The sequence below is a fragment of the Amblyomma mixtum genome, chromosome 2 (genome assembly GCF_055824585.1).
Source record: "Amblyomma mixtum isolate Tamu chromosome 2, ASM5582458v1, whole genome shotgun sequence".
In the NCBI taxonomy this organism is placed as follows: domain Eukaryota; kingdom Metazoa; phylum Arthropoda; class Arachnida; order Ixodida; family Ixodidae; genus Amblyomma; species Amblyomma mixtum.
In genome coordinates, this window is record NC_143013.1 from 320,931,626 (window position 1) to 320,954,633 (window position 23,008).

At 47.8% G+C, this 23,008-nt stretch overlaps 1 protein-coding gene across 2 annotated transcripts in view; it reads left to right on the top strand.

Moving 5' to 3' along the window:
• The window catches only part of LOC149365150 (dorsal-ventral patterning protein Sog-like), a 209,030-nt gene extending 187,504 nt beyond the window's left edge, over window positions 1–21,526 (top strand). The window contains exons 8-23 of one of the 2 annotated variants that reach the window (XM_089575241.1): window positions 6,392–6,526; window positions 6,918–7,015; window positions 7,082–7,226; window positions 8,181–8,266; window positions 9,111–9,230; window positions 11,348–11,492; window positions 11,965–12,185; window positions 12,928–13,056; window positions 15,165–15,386; window positions 15,829–15,922; window positions 16,202–16,362; window positions 16,863–16,971; window positions 18,181–18,276; window positions 18,402–18,499; window positions 19,192–19,291; window positions 19,837–21,526. In XM_089575241.1, coding sequence (XP_089431367.1) covers window positions 6,392–6,526; window positions 6,918–7,015; window positions 7,082–7,226; window positions 8,181–8,266; window positions 9,111–9,230; window positions 11,348–11,492; window positions 11,965–12,185; window positions 12,928–13,056; window positions 15,165–15,386; window positions 15,829–15,922; window positions 16,202–16,362; window positions 16,863–16,971; window positions 18,181–18,276; window positions 18,402–18,499; window positions 19,192–19,291; window positions 19,837–19,916 — 2,039 coding nt within the window. In that variant the 3' untranslated portion in view covers window positions 19,917–21,526. Of the gene's footprint in view, window positions 1–6,391; window positions 6,527–6,917; window positions 7,019–7,081; window positions 7,227–8,180; window positions 8,267–9,110; window positions 9,231–11,347; window positions 11,493–11,964; window positions 12,186–12,927; window positions 13,057–15,164; window positions 15,387–15,828; window positions 15,923–16,201; window positions 16,363–16,862; window positions 16,972–18,180; window positions 18,277–18,401; window positions 18,500–19,191; window positions 19,292–19,836 lie in introns of both variants that reach the window. The other variant, XM_089575240.1, reaches the window with a different exon arrangement.
• Window positions 21,527–23,008: the final 1,482 nt, after the last annotated feature.

A 23,008-nucleotide genomic window follows, 5' to 3' on the forward strand; every position in this document is an offset into this window, starting at 1 on the left:
GGAGACGAACTAACAGTTAATCACATTTTATACTCATGCACGGAAGTCGAAAAAGTAAGGAATCCAATGTTACTCTTAGGGGAACATGAGATTGTTGGCAGGTGTTGTGTGGTTAGATTTTGAAGCGAAGCGGGATTTCTGAAGAAACTCTAAATTTTTACGCACTGTGTTGCTTCATTTCTCGATACACCTCTGCCACTTTCTCATTCGTGAGAAGGAGACGGAGGTTTTTATCTGATTGGTCGGGAGGCTCAATGTCCTTGCCCGGCCAAGGGTGGCTGCCGAGGCTGCCTGACCTACTTTAAAGCTTCTATTATTAGCCAGTTAAAAAATTTCTTTCCTCTCTCATCGCTAAGTAATATAAACCAACGTTTTGTCCCTCTATACCATAGGTGATTTTAATTTTTGCATAAAATTCAGCAAAAAAAACAATCTGTGCTAAGAACGATCTTAAATGTAATTTGTGGCCGGAATTATCGGTGATAACTACCGGCTACGAAGTGCTTGCTGTCAAAACAGATGATATTTGATCTCTCTCGTCTGTAGACCACCATCTGTTATTCTCCACAATTTTATAATTTCCTCGATACTTTTCCAGACTAACTGCAGAAAACAACGATCTTCTATTATTGGTGGTGATTTTAATTTTAACAATCATCTCTTCCTACTTGCGAATTTCAAGAAAAAAATGCATCTAATGGTTTCCTGAATGAAATTACCATGCCTACAACACTTACTCAGACACCATCAAGTGTTCTCGATCTATTTATAGTTGATATCGCCTGCGCCCTATATTAGGCTGGGTCTGTTGTTTTTTTTATTTATTTATTTACAAACTTCTAGACTCATGTACGAGGCTGTTGAAGGATTGGGTGAGTAAAACACGTAAAAACACAGAAAAAGATGGTATGTACATATAAAGAAACTATAAGCTCTGGGGAGGCACTGAGGAACATGACACCAATATTAGTACCATACAATAAAAACATTCAGTCCGAGACAACGCGAAGAAACAAGGATAACAGTAGCCGCGACAGACATATTTCAAAATAGGTATACAAGAATACAAGAATCACACAGCAGTATAACCAAAACTGTTTTGTTTCTCCCTCTCCCAAGGGTATTTTTTGTGGGTAGGGCCCCAGACACACTTAACTGCATCGTTTCGTATGGGGTCCATCCCTAAGGGTTAAAAAAATCGGCCTCCTCCTGTAATACTGCGCATTCTTTTCGTTACTGTTAATTCATGTGTTTTGACACCGCTCTTTTCAACGCAAAATTAACTCTTTGTCAATGTCAAAGAGGTTGTGCGTGTATCGGTGTTGTGCCTTGTAAAGGAGAGCTCGAGAATTCCTGAAGAAAAGGAAAAAATAGGGTCGTCGAAGATGTGAGCACGTCGTAAAACTTGCAGAGCGTGAGGATGAGCCACAAACGCAGCGCAATTGCCGTATCGTACTTCCTGAGCATCTTTTCCCCGCCTGCAGCGCGCATGTGGGAAACACAGGCTGTTCCGAATAGGAATTCGTGTTAGCCCGTCGCGTCCGGCCGGAGCTCTCGCTACTGGCCAATATTTCAGGGCGGCGCTTCTTCGCTCTGCTCGCAGACAGTTTGTCAAGATCCGACTTCTGGCGCACAAACAAGCTCGTTTGTTTCCCAAAGCGCTTCCTTACACCTTGCGGCGTCGCCACATCTTTTTTCGCGTCTCTCCCTGGCGTCTTTCCTCTTTTTCGATACTGCCGTTCAGGGGGCTTCCTCTTTGTTTCGCACACTGGTCGCCGAAAATGCAGGTCGTGGAAACTTTTGAACTTTTTGTCTCTCTCTCTCGTGCTCTTGCAGGCTCACACAAACTACCTCGCTTAGATATTCGTAACGGCACCATTTCATTCTTCTGTCCAGCTTACTTCTGTCCAGCTTGCCTTAGCGCTGCATTTTCTTTTTCTTTTCCTAAGCTCGGAAGTAGTGTGCTTTTCGTGACGCTTGCAAACACTGCCTTCACATTGCCGGTCCGTTTCATTTTAGGAAATGGTTTCGCTGTCTCCATCCACCCAAGCGTGCGCTATCGCTTTCGTTCACTCTTCCCTCTTTATTCGGCTTTTCTCACGGCGTCTTCACTCTGCTCTCCTGAATTTTCCTCGCATTTCCTTTGTTTGATGGTAATGTTCATCTTCGCACACATCTTTTTCTCTTCCACTTAGCCTCGCTCAAAAACCAGAGGTGTTGCTCGCTCATCCCCGGTGATTTAGCGTATCTAATTCGAGAGTAGGGAAACGCATAAGGAGCCGACGGCAGAGGGTCAGAAGCCCGGAGATAAATCTGTTGCATGTCTAATTTTGTTGACCGGCTCGTAATCTGCCTTTATTGCGAACTTCTTGCTATTCAGCGTCCAAACTAATTTGCAGCCTTGTTTACGTTTCCTACCGATATCTGCGCCGAGAAGTTTCTTTAGGGCAGGGCAGAGATGTTCGTTGACATAGATGGTATCAGACTTGTCCAAATCGATATCAGCGTAAGCAATCTTGCCTTCCTCAAAACAGCATCTTAGCAGTAACTCGGGTAAGTTCGGAGGAGCTTCATGCCAGCTGCGCGAGAATTGGCTCGGGAAAAGCAACATGGGTCGCGCAATACCTACCAGTGTCTGTAATAGTAACATCCCGCTGCGAGTGCAGTGGCGCATCGCTTAACCGCTGCGCCACTGCTCTGGTAGTGGTATATGAGGACTCGCCGCCATCTATGAATGTTCGTTTGAGAATGACCAATTCTGCATGTATTGGCATTAACCTATGGAGCTCCGAAAGGTGCGCTGTTAGTGGGCAATGTGAACTAAGTTAAACAAACGCACAGAATACCTCAGACAATCAACCACAAACGCACCAACGGAAGCACCAGTAGTGCCTAACGTTTCGCATTCATAGCGCGTAAGGAGACTTAAGTTTACCGCCAGCTTTTTTTATTTATTAGTGCGGATACTTTATCCGCTCAAGTCGACAAACAGGCGTAAGCCCACAGACCACGTAACACAATGCAGCGCGATTGATGTGCTCCGCTGCACTGCAACGAATGGTGCCACTCCGCTACCGTGTGCGGAAAATTTGAAACACTGCGCACACCTGTTCGCGCCGAGTAAGTCGTTGGTGAGTCTGGGTGATGGAGAGCTAGTTTCCTGCATTGCAGATGGTGGTAAGTATGGCGAAATATCAGAGGTTAAAGAGCGAAGAAAAATATTCAAGGCGGAGTTTTCTCATTTTTAGTGCTTCAGTCCCACAAGCTTTCATCAGCTCGGTGGGCAATCAGCTACATGTAACCGCTGCGTTCGTTTGTATCTTTTTCTGCATGGTTAGCGTTAACTTACGCAAGCGGTTACCAGGCAACGCATGCATGGTAACGCGATGGCGTTAAAGGCCTTGTTTACGCAGAAAATCCTGTGTCGGCGTTCTGAGTGAAAAAATCATGAGCACGATTTCTGACAGGTGCTGCCCATAGATCAAACTAGGAGGCAGGTGGGCCTCCTAGATCACGTGACCTTGCGGCGTCATCACAACCTGCCAATCGGATAGTGTGCAAACTGGCACCGTGGCAGATGGAAGTTAATGATTGGTTGCTCCAGAAGAGAGACGTCCGTGTGAGACCACCACCCCCGCGTCCTAAGCAGCACTGGATTCAGATCTGGAGTTCCGCCGGATGAGTTCCAGAAGAAGGCGTGGAGAGTAGAGGGAACAACCGCGTTGCATGTCTGAAAAAGGTTCTAGAAGGTTTCGGAGCTGTTTACTTTGGGCGGGACAAAGATCGGAGGGCATCATGATCGTGAACGCGTCCGTCGAAAGAGAGGTCGGCCGGTGATGGGCTGCGGGTTCATGAGATGAGGCAGTGTCTAACGCATCCACTTCGCACAGAGAGATTGTAGCAAGGCAAATGCCGGACGGAAAAACTTGAGAAAAGCCAAAGTTTAGGAATGGCAGAGGCAGTGCTTTCGCCTTGACGGAGGCGATGGTACAGGGCAGGGAAACGTTGCGGGTCAGCAGGAGATCAGTTCTATGCGCAACGAGGTAGTCTCCGTCGTGAACCGGGAGGGGAGGGGATTAGTGCAACGAAGAAGACGGCTTGAGACGGCATGCGAGCATAGTCTGCATTTAACAAGCGGAGGGAGGGACGGTCAGTGACTTAGACAGGCAGAGCAGAATGATCGGTCTAAAAATTAACGTGCTGAAAACCAAAGTAATGTTCAACAGTCTAGCAAGGAAACAGCAGTTCGCAATTCGTAGCGAGGTGCTGGAAGTAGTAAGAGAATATGTCTATTTAGGGCAGGTAGTGACCGCTGATCCGGATCATGAGAGGGAAATAACTATAAGAATAAAATTGGGAGGTAGAGCGCATTTGGCTGGTTGTCTCAGATCATGAATGGCTGTTTACCAATATCCGTCGAGAGAAAAGTTTAATAGTATCTGTATACTACCAGTACTCACCTGTGGGGCTGAAACGTGGAGGCTTTCGAAAAAGGGTTCGTCTTAAATTGGGGACAATGGAAAGGAAGCTGATGGGCAAGAAACTGAAGAGGGCAGAGTGGGTCAGAGAACAAACGCTGGTAATGCGAAGGTAAAATAACCGATGGTCCTTCCAAGGGAAGGGGAGCCTAGCGAGGGTGGCAGAAAGCTATGTGGGTGGATCAGATTAATAATTTTGCAGGGATAGGGTGGCCGCAACTAGCACAGGATAGTGTTAATGGAGAAATGTGGGATGGGCGAAGCCTTTGTCATGCAGTGGACGAAGTCAAGGTAACAATATATATACATTGTATTCTGTTAAGCTGCCACCACCCTTCTCTGAGTGGTTATTTGCAGTCTTGTATAATAGCGTTTTTTTTCATTGTTTTTCTTTTTTTTCTGAAGTGTTTCGTTGGAATTCCTGCTGACCCCCATCCCTACTAGTTTCTCTTGAAATGTTGCCTCATCGTTGCGCAGGGGTCAAGCGTTTCACGCTTCTCGCCGAGATCTGGCAATGAGCAACACCTCGAGGGTCACTCCCCTGTTTTTCTAAGGAAGCCATGAGGTGGTGGGGAAAGGAATTATCCTTTCCGCTCCCCCTTTTTTTTTCTTCTGTCCTTCCCTCCTTCCGAACACCTGCATCCACGTTAGGGATCGCCTTTTCAAGCTGTCACTGATTCTTCTTTTCCCTCTCTCGTCTTTTCCATCCTCCCCGCTCCCCATTCTTTGCTTCTTTGCATTGGTGCCTTATGCTATTCCTCTACGTCGCGCGTGCTTTAAAAGATGCGTGTTTCGATACTGTAGTACACTCGAATATATATATATATATATATATATATATATATATATATATATATATATATATATATATACGAGAGAAGCCAAGAGCCACAGAAACCAAGGGGCACAGGGGATTTTTAATTTTTATTTATTTATTTTGTGGTGTTGATCAATTTATATTGCTGAATATGTTAGAGCTAATTGATTAGAAAAGCAGAAGAAAAAACAACCACATGCCGACGGTGGGATCCGAACCCACGACCTCCGAATTACGCGTCCGGTGCTCTACCGCTGAGCTGCAGCGACGGCTGTCAAACCTTCTGCTTTCGGGGGTATTTATGTTTACAAATAACCTGACCTTGGGAGTGTTCAGCAGCGCCACCCACGTTCTTAAGCGGCGGACGTAGCACGTCCTGAGTTACCGCTGATGTGACGTAGAACGTCATCGAACGGCGAGGGTGGAAGCTGTGTGAGAACCCTCTTATGCTTCCTAAGGCATCAAGGCTGCCAGAACCGAGGCCCTCGTTAAGCAATTAAGCAGACGTCGCATCAGCGGTAACTCAGGACGTGCTACGTCCGCCGCTTAAGAACGTGGGTGGCGCTGGTGAACACTCCCAAGGTTAGGTTATTTGTAAATATAAATACCCCCGAAAGCAGAAGGTTTGACAGCCGTCGCTGTAGCTCAGCGGTAGAGCACCGGACGCGTAATTCGGAGGTCGTGGGTTCGGATCCCCCCGGCGGCATGTGGTTGTTTTTTCTTCTTCTTTTCTAATCAATTAGCTTTAACATATTCAGTAATATAAATTGATCAACACCACAAAATAAATAAATAAAAATTAAAAATCCCCTGTGCCCCTTGGTTTCTGTGGCTGTTGGCTTCTCTCATATTGATAACGAGCCCCTCATTCCCCTTGCCTCGTCTGCTATATATATATATATATATATATATATATATATATATATATATATATATATATATATATATATATATATATATATATAATGCTTCTGCGCTGCAGGATGCGCTGTAAATTCGGGAATCTCCGTTGGCGTACTCGCTTGCGACGTAATGCATTCGGCATGTGCTTTCCTTCCCCTTTACCTTGTTGTTTTTTCCTTGCTGTCTGTTGCAGAGGTGTTCAGCTCGCTCATGGTTCCCGAGTCCGGGGTGAGAGAGACTCTGGGAGGAGGAGGTGTCGCCGCCATTTCGCCGTCCAGGACTGACATACACGTCACGGTCATGTTCAACGGAATATTCTCGCCCACAGGTGGGTGTGTCTGTCTTCACTGGTTCTGCCCGAAGCTGCAACGCTGCAGCCTCAATGAATAGAACGGTTCAACCCGGCCCGGTAACCGGGACCGCATCTCCTAGTGGGCCAGATCCGCGGTATGTGGCATGACTTGAATAGCGGTACTTAATGCGCACCACTTTCACCCTTTTGCAGCGGCTGGGGCGCGCGTGACTGTATACAGAGGGGTACCACGTTCGGAACAATATCGAAGGGCGACACTGGTGCCCAGCTCTACAGAAGTTTCGTAAAGAGAAACGGGCGTTTGATTGCAATTCAAGAACAGTTGGCTTCGGCCTATGCGCCCTCTTTCTTGTGGTCGGCAGTGTTTCGGACTCCTCAAAGAGTGGGGGCAACTGTCGCCTCGCAGACGCAAGAGACGTGGTGGTCAAGCTGAGCCTCCTGGCGGGCAGTTCGGGCGAATCGGCGGTGGTTGCCAGCTCGGAAATAACGCTGCCAAAGATCCACGTGGTGAGTTTGGTGCGGTGGTGGTGGTGGGCGGAGAAGGAGGGCGCTCTTCTTCTTCGTTCGCAGTCGCTGAACGTGGCCAGCGTGAAGCTGAGTCTCTCTGCGGAGCAGCAGCCGCTGCTGGTGGCCGGCAAGCTGCGCATGCGCCTCACGTCGCCCGACGGACAGCGGCACATCGAGGGACCCGTCGTCGTTCGGCCGACATGCAACAGTGGGGCCCCGATTTCTTTAAAATTTGAATCATAACCTGTAAGGGGGAAAAAGAAACTTATACCTACAGCCCCTCTATCCATGGTCATCGAACATTTATGCATCCGTGGTTGTCATGTATCTTTTCTTAAACGTGCAGTCGCGATAATTAACGAAAACGAGCAGTGGCAGCGCAGTTAAAGCCCTCGCAGTGCAGCGACTTTTTTCTTACGTGCCCTCACTGAGGCATTTCCTCGTGTCCGCCCGAAGCTGCCTCCGCAAGCGAAATGTCCCTTTCTCCTCTGATTTCAGGGAAAAGCGCGGGATTCGCCAGACGCCCGCGTTTCGTGCGTTGCCAGTGCACGTTAGAGAACCCCAGGTGGTCCAGATCTGGAGACATCCGCTACGGTGTCTCTCATAGAGCATGTGCAGCTTTACGGCGTTAAACCACAGGTATCATGACACACCGTTATCCCTTAAATATTTCAACACGGCCTCAAGCAACCAGATCTGATGTTCGCAAGCATTCATCTGCTATTCTTTTCTGTAACGAGGAATGAGGCCACTTGCAAGAAGTTCATATTGACCAACCTGGGGGCTTTAAGGTACACCCTAAATAAGAGGATGTATTGAGGAGTAAATGAGGACGATGTACTTCCTAAATGAGAGGAAACTTACTTTTTCATGACCATTTCTTCATTTACAATTGACGGATGTAGCTGTATTAAGCGCCTTCCAGTAGGGAATGCAAAGGGGTTCACATAGCCTCATCTTCCGAACTTCCGGATGATAATATATTATAGAGTGGCAAGCAGTGGCGTTACAAACTTTTTTCCTTCTTTATGCCCTCTCTCGTGATGCCTTGGTCTATTGAACTGAGTCCAGATTTAGCTCGAACGACAATGTTCCCACGATTCCTTGTACAATCTTCTGGACCTAAAAGATGCCGGTTTCTAGCTTTTCATTGGTCCTGCAGTTTTTCAGGCTGTGCTGACAGCGGAAACGTCCAACTCTGGCTTTGCTGTGTTGAACGTAAACCAGGACGGATCAATATCTTACCAGGTAAGATATACCTGCTTTGTATTATTGAATTAGTGGTGTTGGCCATATTGACAAAAGTAGACACAGCCGTCTTTTGCTTTGTGTTTCCGCGTATTTGCACAGATGAATGTTTTGTATACATCTCTGCCTATTCCACTATCGTTTGATTGTCCGTTTAGTAGCAAACCTGACAGTGTTTCGAATTTTCTGGTCGGCGTAGGCCGATCTCGGATAAGTTTCCTGCTCGCCGCATGGCTTAGCTGTAGTGACCCTGTTGGAGCTGTATGTCATCGATCACTTCCCTGTTTAAACAAAAACGAAAATCAAAAAGAGCACAATGAAACACCTCTGTGGCTAAGAAGCTACGTAACTTTGCGCGTGTATATAAGCTATGCCCGTTCCGTGTAGTTCTGCTTCTTTTCGCAAGTGCGGCAACGTCTCTGGTGTGAAGTGCTTGCTTACATTTTTCGCAGTTACGTTGCAGCAAGGACGATAGGCGACATTAGGCAAAGGGGTTCTAAATGCAGCTTGATCGCACACCCATGCCACATGCTTCACGCACTCAGCAGCGATAGGTGCACAGAGATCACGGCCGCATATCAGAAGAATCTTACGTCAGTTTTCTGTTGATGAGTTCAAGATCTTGATAGATACCTTATTGGAAAGATATAAAATTGAGGAGGTGGGCATGTGAGCATTTTTGAAGTGACTCGTTGCATGTGGACGAAGCCAAGTGTGACTGAAACACAGTAAGTCTTTTGTTCCGAGAAAGGAAGTCGTATTTAAAGGGGCTCTTTCATTTTTCCCGCTTGCTGATCTATGAAAGACGCGTTCTCTGAGAGGCGACTCCCCCCCCCATGTGCAGGCGTACGCGTCGGGCCTGGACAGTGCGCCCATGGTGGTCGTTCTGGAGACGGACAGCCCGGCCGACAACGAGGTGCGCACCATGGCGGCCTCCTACAACCCGCCATTCGCCTACCACTGGGTGAGTGGTGGAGCCCCGCGCAGCTACGAGGCACGTCCACGGGAACGGTGCCTCCCGAGGCTCTGCTCATTTGCGCGTCTTCGTTCGCCGTGCTAGTAGGCGCGCAGTCCGGTCAGACCCGAATGCATCGACCCAGGAACCAGCCACACTCCGTCTCCAATTTCTTGCGCTCAGATGAACAACGTAACGCTGTGATTCTCGAAACCACAGTTACAGCTGACCGGAGAAGCGCCACTCATTCTAGAGGCCGCGGTCCTCTTTGCGTCCTTCCACAGCTTGGTATTTCGATGATGGCTTCGGTAGCCCCAGTAAGCGGCGTGTGGTCAGCGCTGGTGTATCAGCCTCTCTTTTCCTGGGCATGTCCGCGAGAACGCGTTCGTTCCCACATCGACGAAGGTGCGAGAAACTGAACAGGGGCTGCGTCGAATCCGCTTACGGCGGAAGCGAAGGAATTGCAGGAGCAGGATTTGGTACTAAGCTCATTCTGCGCAATTAATCTGTCTGCACTGGCATAACATCTTCACGCTTGCTTGTCTCATGGTCTCCAATTAATCCAAACGTGTACTGCTTTGTGAGCAGCGTCCTACCCCGCAGACTAGTTCACTTCTGTAGCTTCGGATCTGTTAGAGGGGATGCGTCCGTGCACGGTGAAAACATCGAGGTTCTAGGCTCGTCAACACCGCGCTTCGCGTGAGCCACCCCTTGGCGCCGCCGCGGCGCGCCCTTCCTCCTCCTCGCCACCCCCTCCCTTCTCCTCCTCTCCACCTGTTTACCCTTCGCCGCTGCTAGCGGTTCTTATCGCGCTCTTATCGCGTTATCGCAAAACGTTGCGATAACGCCCGAGCGGCGGCGGCGGACATAAAAGAGGCCGCGCGCCGCGGCGCGCGCTCCATCGCCCTCTTGTCCTCCTCGCCACCGTTTTACCCCTTGCCGCTGCTGCGCGGTCTACGCCGCCGTCCCAAGAGAAGGTTCTTTCGGAAGGCGTTGCGAGAACGCACGTGTGAGCGGCGGCAGCGGTCGTAGAAGAGACGATGACATTCGCCATGGAAGGAAGAAAAGAATACTCAGAAGTGGTAGCGAGGGAGTTGGCTCAAAATCTACACCGCTATCGCGGTGCTCCCAGTGCATTGTGCGCCAACTGCGACAGCCATGACGTCAAACAGAGCATACCTGCAGCTTTTCGCTTGTATATCCAGGCTTAACCAGAGCTAAGCCACTGCCAATTTTTTTTAGCCAGCGTCCGCTTCGGCGGACGCGGTTGTTGCTGCGACGCGCGTCTTTTCTTTCACTTTTTCCTCGTATCTCTTAACTCTCCTCTATCTGCACGTGGCAGCGGTGGTGGCTCGGCTGGAGCCAGTTGGCAGGACCGTGCAATTTCCTTTTCATCCTTATCTCAGTCGCAACAACAACGGCTGAACAGTCTCGCTATGAATAAGGCTAAGCAGAGAGCCAGAAGACAGACGGAGGCGAGGAAGAAGCAACGTGCTTTCGCATTCCTTGAGGTCAGCCAGAGTTAAACCACAGCCAGTTTTTTTTTCTTTTGGTCAGTAGAAATTGTCCACATACCGGTACTGGGCAGTGTCTGTTGTTTGCTCATATCCGTTTTTGGGATCTTGAACCCTGTCAAGGCAATTAAGGCAAGTCATGTTTTTGTTCCTGCTCATTACCTTCCACCAAATAACAATAAATGCTTGCTACAAGAAGGATATAACTGTGCGATGTCAGTGCACGTTAAAGAACCCCAGGTGGTCGAAATTTTCGGAGGCCTTCACTACGGCGTCCCTCATAGCCTCAGTCACTTTGGGACTTTAAAATAAACCAAACCAAACAAGAAGCATATGTCGGTTGTTATAATTGCTCACGGGGCTCCGTAGTGGTGCAAGAAAGAGCAGAGATCCTTCCTCTTAAGTATTGCACTGATATTTCTCGTTGCAGCATAAGAAGCTGTACTTTATCAGCGTCTGTCTCGCTGCCAAGGCACCGCGAATCGCTTTTTTTTCTTTTTGATGGTGGCTTGTCAAGATTTATAGCGTCTATTAATTTCACCATTTGCTTCGCGAAAACATAACGTGTCTTTTGTCACCTAACAGAGTGAATGTCCCTGTCTTCTTTGACAGACGAACGGCACTTTCACTCGTGGCACGAGCCAGGTGCTGGAGATGCTGCTGACCGACGACCTCACCTTCAAGGTGCTCTCGGAAGGCCAGGGCGAGCTGCGTGGTCGAGTCAAGCAGCGCCTCTACTCGGACGCCTTCCTGAGTGGTGAGCAAGTCCATCCCGCCTCATGGACGATGCCTCTGCGGCCTGTGGCTTCTAAGGACTCGCAGCTAAAGCAATTATGCTGGCACACATTTAAAGAAACAGCTGAAATAGGATGCTTTCAGCACAGCAGTTTTTTGCCCCAGTTTCAGAGTAAATACAAGCACGAATCCAATGTAAGAAACTAGCGCATGATAACGTGTGTTGGCTCACGTCTACATTAGGGTGTTTTAGGAAAAACGCGTCGACGCTTTGAAGTCGTTAGCCTGCCTGGGAAAACGAGTGGTACCCAGGAACTAGCCGCGTCGTAGCGCAATTATCTTTCCATGGTGAAACCAGCCGCCTCAGTGTTTAAATCACCGCTAAAAACCCCCTGCCCGCAAAGTTTTGCTCATCAGTGTTCGCGGTACACCGTGGGCGGTGCATCCCGAAAGCAGCTGTTGCAACAGCAGCTAAGCAGCGGCCGTCCGTGCAGAGGCTCCCGTGCTGCTCGTGTCCGAGGGCAACAGCTCTGCGGCGGGCCAGGCCTGGCTGTCGGTGGACAAGTCCTGCCGACTGCACTACTCGGTCTTCGTCTCGGGCCTCGACCCGGCCGAGAGGCACCTGCTCGAGCTGCTCGAGATCGCGCCCACTTTTGACGCAGGGCCCAGCGCGCGCAGCGTCCAGAGGGTGCTCCAGCGGATCACCGGAGACGAGGTGGGTCCCCAATCGGCGCAGGTGCTTAGGGTTGTTGATATAAGTTCCGTGTCTCACGCGACTATAACTTTTAGTGCGTTTGACTGCGAGAACTGTTTCCTTTGGCCTGAGTTAGACAACTTTTTCTAGCCGGGTATTATGATTTCCCAGTGGAAGTTCTGTCTCGCTGTGTGGACATGTAGTGCATATTGTGTTGTTCGAGTGAAGCATGTGGCGTGACAGGAATGCGCACCCTGGACAAAGACGCAATGATCAATTGCAACCTTTCTGGAAAGAGTGCACTTGTGTCGAGGCTTAACTGAAGTTACGAGAAACATTTTGCTTGCCCAAGTTGGAGATCTAAAACGTCCACTTGCTCACTGCACCCTGGCCTGAATATGTGCCTGTAAAAGGAGCTCGAGTTGAAAACTTTGATAGGAGAGAAGCACTTCCTGTCCGCGGGTGCAGCCTGGTTTGAATATTGAAACTGTCTTCAAAAAAGCATTCGTACTTTCCGCATTTTTCTGTCGAAATAAAGAAAATTAATTTATTCTTACTTCCCTCTCATTGCGTGCGCGATGCGCCAGCATTTACTGAGGACAGCCGAGCTCTGCGACATGAATTCGATTGTGCCACGTGTATTAGTATCAATGGTTTGTGCACTTCAGGCTTGAACATTACTGCGGATTGCCTTTAATGGAGAGAGTGTCCAGTGCGGTGAACTGGGAATGCCCTATGTGCTCTGCTCTTTGCACCTGCTTAGCTGGAGGACACGTTGGACGAACCGAGTGTGGCGACTCTGCACCGACTCAACAGTGGATCTTCCTATCTGCTGGTCACCTCCAAGTCTGGAAAGTCCAAGCAAGTTGAGCTGAGAGGACACATCGGAGATGTGAGTCGTCCGGTGTCCACTCGGAAGCTCTTTTCTTTATTCTTACAATGCTCGCAGTGCCACTACGGCATTGTAGCCGCAGGCACAAAGCATCATAAAACAAACCCACAGTTTTGTGGCAGACCACATCATCTGGTAACACGTTCCAGTTGTTTATGGTACGGAGAAAAAAAATGAGTGTTTAACAAATCTGTGCTTCATTCGTGTGGACGAACCTTCTATTTGTGGTCATTTCCAAGAAGAAACATTATGCGTTTGCTGTAAGTGCTTTGAGGCACTAATTCCTGTTTGGCAATGAGAACCGCTAAGGCACAGTTTCAGTTAGCTCTTTTCGGCGATCATTTAAAGGGAACCGGCAGAGTTCTCTCTTCATATTAGCAGTGCTGAGAAACAGCGCACAGAAACTCATCAGCAGCTGCAAGCTATGGGGTCACTCGCGTCCAGCCAGCCAGGAAGGCGAGCTTCCGTGTCAGCTATGCGCGGGCGTTCTCGTGTCCCCAACCCGTGGAGCAAAGTCACAGCCACGGCGGGTTCGGACGAAGTAGGCAACGAACAGAGTACGCTAGGAAACCGTTTATTAACCTAGCGCAAGGCAAAACACACTGCGGAAGAATGTTCTATCCGATAATATATGGTTCAGCAGCTTACCAGGTCGTCGTCGACCGGCGTTGAATAATCCAGGGAGGCGCGGGCAGGAGACGGGGTCGGCGGGGCAATCGGGCAGTCACCACGGCGAGAGGAGAGACTAGACAGCCTTTGTTCCCGCGTGAGCTCTCCTTAAACCCCTATGACATTGCACCCCCCTTGAGCAACCGGTTGCAACCAAGAGGGGTCGTTCACCCCGTTCCTAAGACGCCAGAGCGTAGGCGTGACGTCACGTCCGAGCTGAGAGTGAGGAGAGTTGCCGGGTGCCCTCCTCTCCCCATTCCCTGCGGCATGCGCTCTCGTCTCGTGACTCGGCGCGGGCAGGCGAGGGATATCTGTATATCCCACAAAGCATAAAGCTGCATCAAGAGCCTATCGGGCTTGATAAATGTTAGGCAGTGGTTCAACTCTGCCGAACTGAGTTTCAAGTAGTGAAATCTACATAAAGATGATGAAACATGGTTTATCTTTGGTACATCTTTCTTAACTCATCCCACCACTTTACAGCCACTTATTCGCTTTCATTGATTGCCTTGATGGAGACAAAGATGGATCGATGGTCAGTAAAATAGTTAGCTGCCGTTTCGGTCTTGGACACGCAGTAATTAGGCGTGCGAGTTTCTCGTTGGTAGACGAAGTCAATTCTGGTCCCCCACTTCGTTAGTCTGAATGTTAGGATCCGAGGTGTGACACGTGATTACCACGTGGCTTTCTTACTGCCTCTGCCGACAACTTGCAAGGTCAAAATTCAATGTCAAATTTGAAATAAAAGTTCAAGGCCAAATGTGAAGGTCAAAGTTGAAGGTCAAAGGTGGTCCATTCACATGGTGAGGTATATGTGCATAGCAACACTAAGCATGACTTATCTCAAGGTCGTTGCAAGGTCACTCGGAGGCTTTCGCTACAAAAGCAAGTTGTGGAGATTAGGGATGTGAAATGGTTGTGTGCCTGACAACACCGTTTCTTTCAGACATATAATCGAAATTTACGCCTTATGCTGCTCGGCAAAGCAGGCTTTTCAGCAAGCATTGTCCCATTGCGGCAAAGCACTTTATTACGGCTGAAGTGAAGGGGAATGGGCTTCTGTGATAACGGATTGCTCTTGTCTTCTTTGCCGCTGTAGCTTTGCCAGTTCAGACAGACAGACAGACAAGCGGGCGGGCGGGCGAGTGGCCAGGCGGGCGCGGGCGGGCGCAGGCGAGCGGGCGGGCGCAGGCGAGCGGGCGGGCGCAGGCGAGCGGGCTGGCGCGGGCGAGCGGGCGAGTAGGCGGGCGAGTAGGCGGGCGGGCGGGCGGGCGGACGGACGGACGGACGTTCTTTGCAGCTGCTACATTGAGTAAAACATATATCGATAAAGTGGGTAATAAAAAAAATAAAAATGATGTCCTACAGTGGGCTTGTTCTTGCTGGCTGCCGTACATTCTTCGCTGTTATTGAGGACGAGGTTGTGCCTGTGTTGTCAGATCCGCATACCAGAGACCTGCTTGCCAGGCCTAGTCAAGGGCGGAGGCAGTTCTGCTTCCGGTGGCGTGGCTGTTCCTGGCTACTCGAGCGACACGGGCGCGGAGAACAACGAGATCTACCGTATCGAGTCCAACCACAAGTGCTACTACGATGGCGAGGTGTTCGACGACGGGGCCCAGTGGACGGCACGCCATGAAGCGTGCGTCATGTGCTCTTGCCAGGTCCGTACTTCGTGAGACTATGAAGTTGACCTGGATTCCTTTCTTTTATGCTGTGCGGCTGAGAGTTCCTTGTAAATTAGGAGTCGTGTAACGACATTAGCAATGCGTGTGCAGTAGTAAAGAGCCGCAGTTGTCATGATGTGGGACCTTTGCATTCTGTGTGAAAAAGCACTGTCAGTGCCACCTGTAGTTACTATCAAGACGTCTGAAATGTGGAAGATAAAAAGAGAGCATCAATGGCATAACAGGCAGGCAGGTCATCCATGCGAGTTCACTTTTAAAGAGTGTACGTACTTTGTCCTACAGCTTCAGCAACGCTTAATATTATTCGCCATGTACACAGTAGAGTGGAACTCTTAAAGTTTCCTTTCTTAGTCAGCTTCAGGACATTTTTCACAGTCTCGTTTCTTAGAGCATTCATTCTCTGCTGCCTCTCTTGCAGAGGGGCCGTCTGGTATGTGACCCCGTCGTATGCCCTGCCATTCAATGCCCAAAAGTCGTGACACTCCCAGGGGAATGCTGCCCGTCTTGTCAAGGTGAGTGCGCTTTTTTTTTTTGTGCAGCCAATATAACAGCAGCGTTAAAGAAATCTTCTTTGCCTAGAAATATTTAAAGTGTGCTTCGGTTCATGAGAATTCATTTAATATGGGGAAACAAAAGCAGTTTCCTTAAGTTTTCAAGCTGAAATTCAGAGGACATATTCAATCTCTGGGTGATGCACTGAAGATTCTGTGATGATAAAACCTGCGAATTCTAATCTGTTGATTTGCCAGCATCCAGGCCTTGCACTCATGCTGTGTCTCGGTGCCATGCAGATGAATCTAGTGATCTGGGTGCTACCTTCATGCCTGGTGTCACCCACTCGCCGCATGGCTGCTTCCTCGAGGGAGATAAAAAGTTTCACCTGGCCGGTTCCAAATGGCACCCATACATCCCACCTTTTGGGTTCAGCCGCTGCGCTGTCTGCACTTGTCAGGTTAAGTTTTGTTTCTAAACGGTTTGTACTCTTGACAGTTATGACATTCTATATCTACCCCAATTAAGTGTAACTGAAATTTATTATTTTTTGCACCCCACACTGGTGGCATTCAGGAGACCATGAGTTTGGTTCCCACCGAACGCACATAGTTGTCTTTTGTTCTTGGCTGTTTAAAACTGTTTTCTGTCTAAAACAATTTCTGAATTAGTTTCTGTCTCTGTTCAAGAAAGCTGCAATAAAAGAAATAAGATTCTGTGATTATTCAGTGCTTTTGGAATCTTTCATAAATATATCCTAATGAGTCCCTCATCCTGCAGACCAATCTGTCCGTTTGTAAAGACTACTGGGGAAAAATATAAGCTCTAATTTGTCACTCAAGGAGAGCATGTAGACCTGTTGATTCTAGTAACTGTATGAATTTCCAACTAGATAACTGGCAGTGCTTTTTATGAGCTGAATATTTTAAATCCTTTTTCTAATAATCCTTTTCTTTACAGCCCACTACACTCATAGTGGAGTGTCGTCGCATCACTTGTCCGCCACTGAGCTGCCCAGAAAAGGATGCCTATCGAGAAAATGCTCTTTCCTGCTGCAAGAAGTGTCCAAGTGTGTTTTCATAGTGTCTTTAAATAAGTGTGCTCAGTGTAATACACTACTGCAAATGCACCTTAATGAAAATTTAAGTTTAATGGGACATTGTGGGCTTTAATTCAGATTGTCCCATAACAACTGATCTTGATTCCAGAAGAAAACAAAATTCCATGTGTAATATGGTTCCATTAGCACTTTGGTAAAGCGGATCACTGAAATACCACTTGAAAGAACTCGATTTTAATTACAGAGGATCATGGGGAACTTTCATATAATGCTCATTCAAATGAAAGTTTTCTGTGCTGAAACGGATGCGTAGTGCATTATTTTGACGAATTAAAGTAAATAACAAGCACTGAGTGGTTTCTGAGGGCATTTAGTTTAATATGCCGAAATCTTCCTCGGAATTTTTTGAATGAAGTAGCTTTCTGTAGAACTTTGGCATTTTATATTGTACACTCTTCCACTAAAAAACAAAGGTCTTAGTGCTGATGCACGAAATTCTAGGGCCATCTGTCTAGACCTATGCAAACGACTAAGGAAAGTACACCTGGTGACAGGCACGTCTACTGCTCTGACTTAAAGCATCTGCGTCACCATACAAAACTAAAACAGACACAGCGTCCCAGAGTTTCACAGGCACAAGCATGGCACCATGAAGGCTTAGAAGCTCAGCTGTTGACAGTTACAGTGCATGTAGTTGTGCGGATAAGATGCACATCTGCTGAAGTTACGCGTTCTGGCTAGGAACTTGTACTTAAGTGGTTTCCATCTTTTCTCTGAAATAAAAGTTCCAGTATGCTGAAATTGGTTGCACCAAAACCTATTCATGCTGCGTACAATAGCATTTCACTGGGAAGTTTTGCAGTGGTTTCCGCATCTGTGAAATTCATGTATGTGGTCTGTCACTGTTTAAAGCAAAAGCTAAGCATACACCCAAGCAAATGTACTTTAGAGCTAGAATGCTTGCTCACGCATAATTCTTACTTGTATTTCATCATGAAAACCTGACTTTTTAGTAGTGCTTGTCTCAGTGAAATAACTTTAACCATTTATGGCCGTATCAACATTATGGTTTATTTTATGCCTATATGAGAAGTGGAGCAATTGTCACTGCGAATTATTGATCTGGAGACGATAGCCATTCTCACTGCTGCAAATGAAATCATTCTAGCTGCCTTAGTCTTCTCACTCTTATTCTGCATAAACTGTATTTTATTTTAGATGTTATTCCAGTGAAATCTCAGGATGGCAGTGCTGCGGCACAGCTTCATGACCAAGGCTCGAAAAAGACACCAAAGGACATCTTATCAAGTGGTGGTAAGTAAAACACTGCCTCAGCAGACACAAAAATAACTTTAATAACATAAATTGTGCAATGGCTATTGCATCCCGTGTACAGGTGTGCCTGTATGTTGCTATTTGTACCTTCATTTTCTATGCAGGATGTCAGTTTCAGCTCCAAGTTTTTCACAATGGAGAAGAATGGCATCCAACAGTGCAGCCTTTCGGCGAAATGAAATGCATACGATGCCACTGCAAGGTAAGCTCCTTTTATGCAAGAACATCATTCCTAGGCCCAGAAAGTTAAATGTGTGATCATGATTCGGTGCTTCTTATGGGATTCTTAAACTAATCATTAATAATACAAAATTTATTTTTTCTGTACTTCACTTGTTTACAGGTTTCCGCACATATATTTCATGTGCATATTTTACGATGAATGTTCGCGAGAAACCAAAGAATTACGTATTGTTGAACCATCAGTTAGCTCTGGCGTTATGATGGTTCCAGTGAAATGAGCCACAGGATATCTGCCAAATCTCATCAACCTCAGTTTTGTATTTAAATGATTGGAAAATGCAGAGTGCAGAATGTGTCCACCGCAGAAACAGCTTAAATGCCCTGAATTTCTGTTGGAATCCAGAAATCTGTTATTTTTGGCTAGGAAGACACTGAAGCACAGTACCAATTTAAGGTTGTGCATTACAATAGCTTCGATTTGCATGCCAGCATGCAAATAGTGCTGCTCAGTTCCAATGTAGCACAAACAAGGCTGTTGCTCCTAGACTCTCGAATTTGCCTGCTCAAAGACACCAATACTGGATGCATTTGTGCATTTAGTGCTGTCTTAAAAAAAAAAAAAGAGTGCACATATTATTATGATTGTGATCCGTAATCTGTTAGTGTTTACGGGATTATTTTAAAAAGGTAATGTTCTTATTTTTTCCACAGGATGGCAAATCTCGCTGTCGAAGACAGCGATGTCCCAAGCTTTCATGTCCAATAAAGTTCCAGAAAGAAGATGAGTGCTGTCCACTATGCGCCGATAACGGTACCTTATTCTAAGTTTGTTCAGCGGTGTTATTCAAGAGAAGTAGAGAGGAATTCATTGTGCTTGCGAAGTGCGCACTCGTAAATCACTGATAATTTATATCATCATTTATTTATATGAATCATTTATATTGCATACAAAGCTATACAAATAGTGAGCCATTCCTCCCCTTAAAACAGAAAACAAACCTTTTGTCCTGTTTATGCTTACATATTAGTGGCTCGTATCAAGCTTATGTTCCGCCTTGTAGAGAAACCAAGTACGAAAGTCTTCGCTAAATACCTCTCATCGCTAGTTTGCGGGCCATATCAATACTATTGTACATTAAAGCGCACCGTCCGCAAAACACTGCCAGTTCAGTTTTACTCGGTAGTTACCGCGCCATGTAGGGGCGTGCGTAGCTGCCACTGACATAACCTTCGACAGCATATTCTGCGGCGAAAGCGGCTTGGCAGCTAACGCTTTATAAAGACTGAGCGTAGCAACTAATGGCAGGAAAGGACCTAATGCCTGGAAGGATGAACCACAAGCGCGCACTATTGCAGGCGACAGTCGTGCGGGAGACCGACCCCCGCGGCGGACCGGACGGAAGCGCAAGAGCCGGGGCGGGGCGCCTTGGAGCTGAGCTCCCTTCCACCAGGTGCTACTCACCACTGGCACCTCCACTCTTTCCACTAGCGAGCATACGAGCCAGCAGGCGCCGCTGAACCCTGGCAGCTGTACATTCCATCCACTACGGCCTCCGTGATAAGCGCCACAGTGCGGCCCGAAGGTGACGTCATCACGCCGGACCCCGCCTCCTGACGACTGGCTGCCGCTGCGTCAGTTCCCAGTCGAGATGCCGACCAGAGTCGGTGCTGCCACCCATCGGCGGCGTTTACCTCTTCCCTCGATGCCAGCCACGCCTGGCGTGGTCGGCGAATCGGAAACCCTGAAAACTACTCTGACGAGACTCACCTACGCCGAGGGTCATTGTTGCGTGTCCGCTAGCGGTGAAAACTACTTTGACGAGACTCACCTACGCCGAGGGTCATTGTTGCGTGTCCGCTAGCGGTGCTTCCTGTGGTGCTGCGTCGGCTGAAAAGACAGCTTCAGTGGATACGGCTGCCTCCGGACCCCGCCGCGGACCTCTTATACGTGCCGAGAAACGCTGTGCGTGAGCTTGAATGGCGCAACGCTGCTCTACAAGTGGGAAATAGTCGCGTGCTGTTACTCTTCCTGCCTGCTCGCGCTCGGCGTTGCGGCAAAGTTGGTCTGCCGTTCGTAATATGCGACGAGTGCCGGTGTCTTCACTCTTTCTCCGTCTCTGCCTGTGCCAAGAAACCATTTGGTGCGCGTGTGAGGCTCGTAGTTCACGAGCTGTTTAGAACAAACAGCGGCATTACTGTAGTAGTGGCACCTGTATGAACACAAGCGAGGGAAAAATTCCATCTCTTCAGAATGTTTGTCAACGTGTCAGGATTTTTCAAACCTAGACGCAATCAACAGACTACTGCTACTGTGTCTTCGGTCATCAACACCTCATCACTGGACAAATTGTGTTTTTGGTGCTGCATGTTAGGGTCGTTATACTTTGTAGTATTTATGCTTTTTATGTTCGCAACCTCCTTAAGATATGCCCTCGAACTGAGTTGTGAGCTGTTTCTTTCAGGGAGGTATTTTGTTATCAATTAAGTTTAACCCCTAGAGACTGCTTTTTGCTGTGTAGGGCATTAGCTACGACAGTGTCGGACTAAGAATGTAAAGACACACTGCTGCAATATAACATATCATTTTGCCCTCGCTTACGGGTTCAAGACATATAAGAGCGCTGCGTCATGTAATTTTGCAGTTGCTAAAAAATTCATGGCGTCTTCTTTTTCACTCCGTAAGCAAGAAGGGGGCACAGGAGTGGTCTGCTTACCTTACTGAGTGTACGGACGCTGCATTTAAACATAAGTCCGCATAAAGCATATGCAATGCAGTTCATGAGGCTCTCTGTTAGCATGTATGTGCCATGTCTTAAATAGGAAGCTTACTTCGTGACATTAGCTCAAGGAGTTTTACCTGCGCTAGTTTTTGCGCCGAAAACCGGCGACAATAATAACGTTGAGTTCTACACTCATATTTTATTGATAAATCTATTAATTTAACTTATGTTGATGAGCTTATCTCTTCCATCTCGTATGAGAACCGGAGTTTTCAGAAGCCAAGCTCTTATCAGACTCAATAAAAGTTGTGGTCTATAAACTATCATGCTGCGGCTCTTTGTTCAATCTGTGCAGTTATCAAGTGAGAGGATTTCTTAGTTGGGTTTCCTCTTTATTTCGAGGCTTTCTAACAGCTATGCGCCCCGGTGAAGCTGGCGTGGCATTACGAAAAAATCATTTTACGTATAACTATTTCAATCGCATGCGTTCAAAATAATTCTCCGCTTGTCACGCTGCAAGCTTCGCAGTTATAAAAAGGTATTTGTTTTTTTTTGTTTTTTTATTAACGAGATGGCGTCAACCGTGCATTTTCTGCTTTCACCTGCGTTTCCTACATGCACCTGCGCAAAGCTTGATACCTGCATCGGCAGAATGCGGATGCAAGACCACTGAAAAACTTTCGCCTTGAGGTATGCGAACCAAAGCTACCGACGTGGCTGAGCTGCTTCCCACGCGACCTTCAGTGAGATTCTGGTCATGAGCTGTGTAATGAGGGCCAGCGTGCGGAAAAAGCGGACGTTGTCGTCTTTGTTGGTGACTGAACCAGAAATAAAGCAGAACCTCATATAAATCGGTTAGTGAAAGTGAGCGGAGCAGCTGTGAGGAAGACACACAGGAGCACGTTTCCAAGTTTCGACCGAAAAGACAGCGAAGCCACATGTGCAGTGCTAATTCGATGTCCCGAAATCGAGCATCGGACCCGCGCTTTCGATGATGTGTCAGGCGGTTCACGTGACTGTCTTCCAAGAATTCCAGTCACACCAAGGAGATTGCATCGGTCGCAAGCGAAGTTCCCTAAGGGCATCTGAAAAGCTTCCTACGTTGAAGGTGCTTGCTCTTGGTGACGCCGATGCCAGCGGCGCAAATTTTGTTATCAACTTCTTTTCTGCAGGCGATTTCCGCTGTTTTCTTGAGACTCGGAGTGGGTCAGGGAACAAGCACGGTTTAATGACATCCTAGGCGGAATCAAGAGGAAGTGGGCTTTGTCAGGACATGTAACGCGAAGGCAAGATAACCGATGGGACTGTATTCCAAAAGGAGGCACACGTAGCAGGGGGCGGCAGAAAGTTAAGTGGTCGGATGAGATATAAAGGTTTGCGGGGTTAAGGTGGCGGTAGCTGGCACATAAAAGAGTTAAGTGGAGGGACATGAGAGTGGCCTTTGCCCTGCAGTGGGCGTAGTCAGTCTGATGATGAGTATGAGGAGCGAGCGAAGTCACGTAGTATAGCGGCGAGTGAGAGAGAACAACTGAATGACTCTCGCGTCCAGTGTTCAGCACTGATAGCATTCGCTTCGTGCCAGGAAGGAGTGTTTCGTTGATGTCCGCTGTAACAAATGAGAAAATATCAAAAATGCTACCAAAGCGTGTCCTCGCCCGTAAGGAACCGGAAAACGTCATCCATCACGACTTGAGAAAGCACGCCAACGTTACCCTCGCCGGCGTTCGATTTCAGGGATCCATGGACATTCACGGATAATTAAGCGGGATAAGGGAGCTATCCGCTCGCTTACATAATCGTCTCCGATC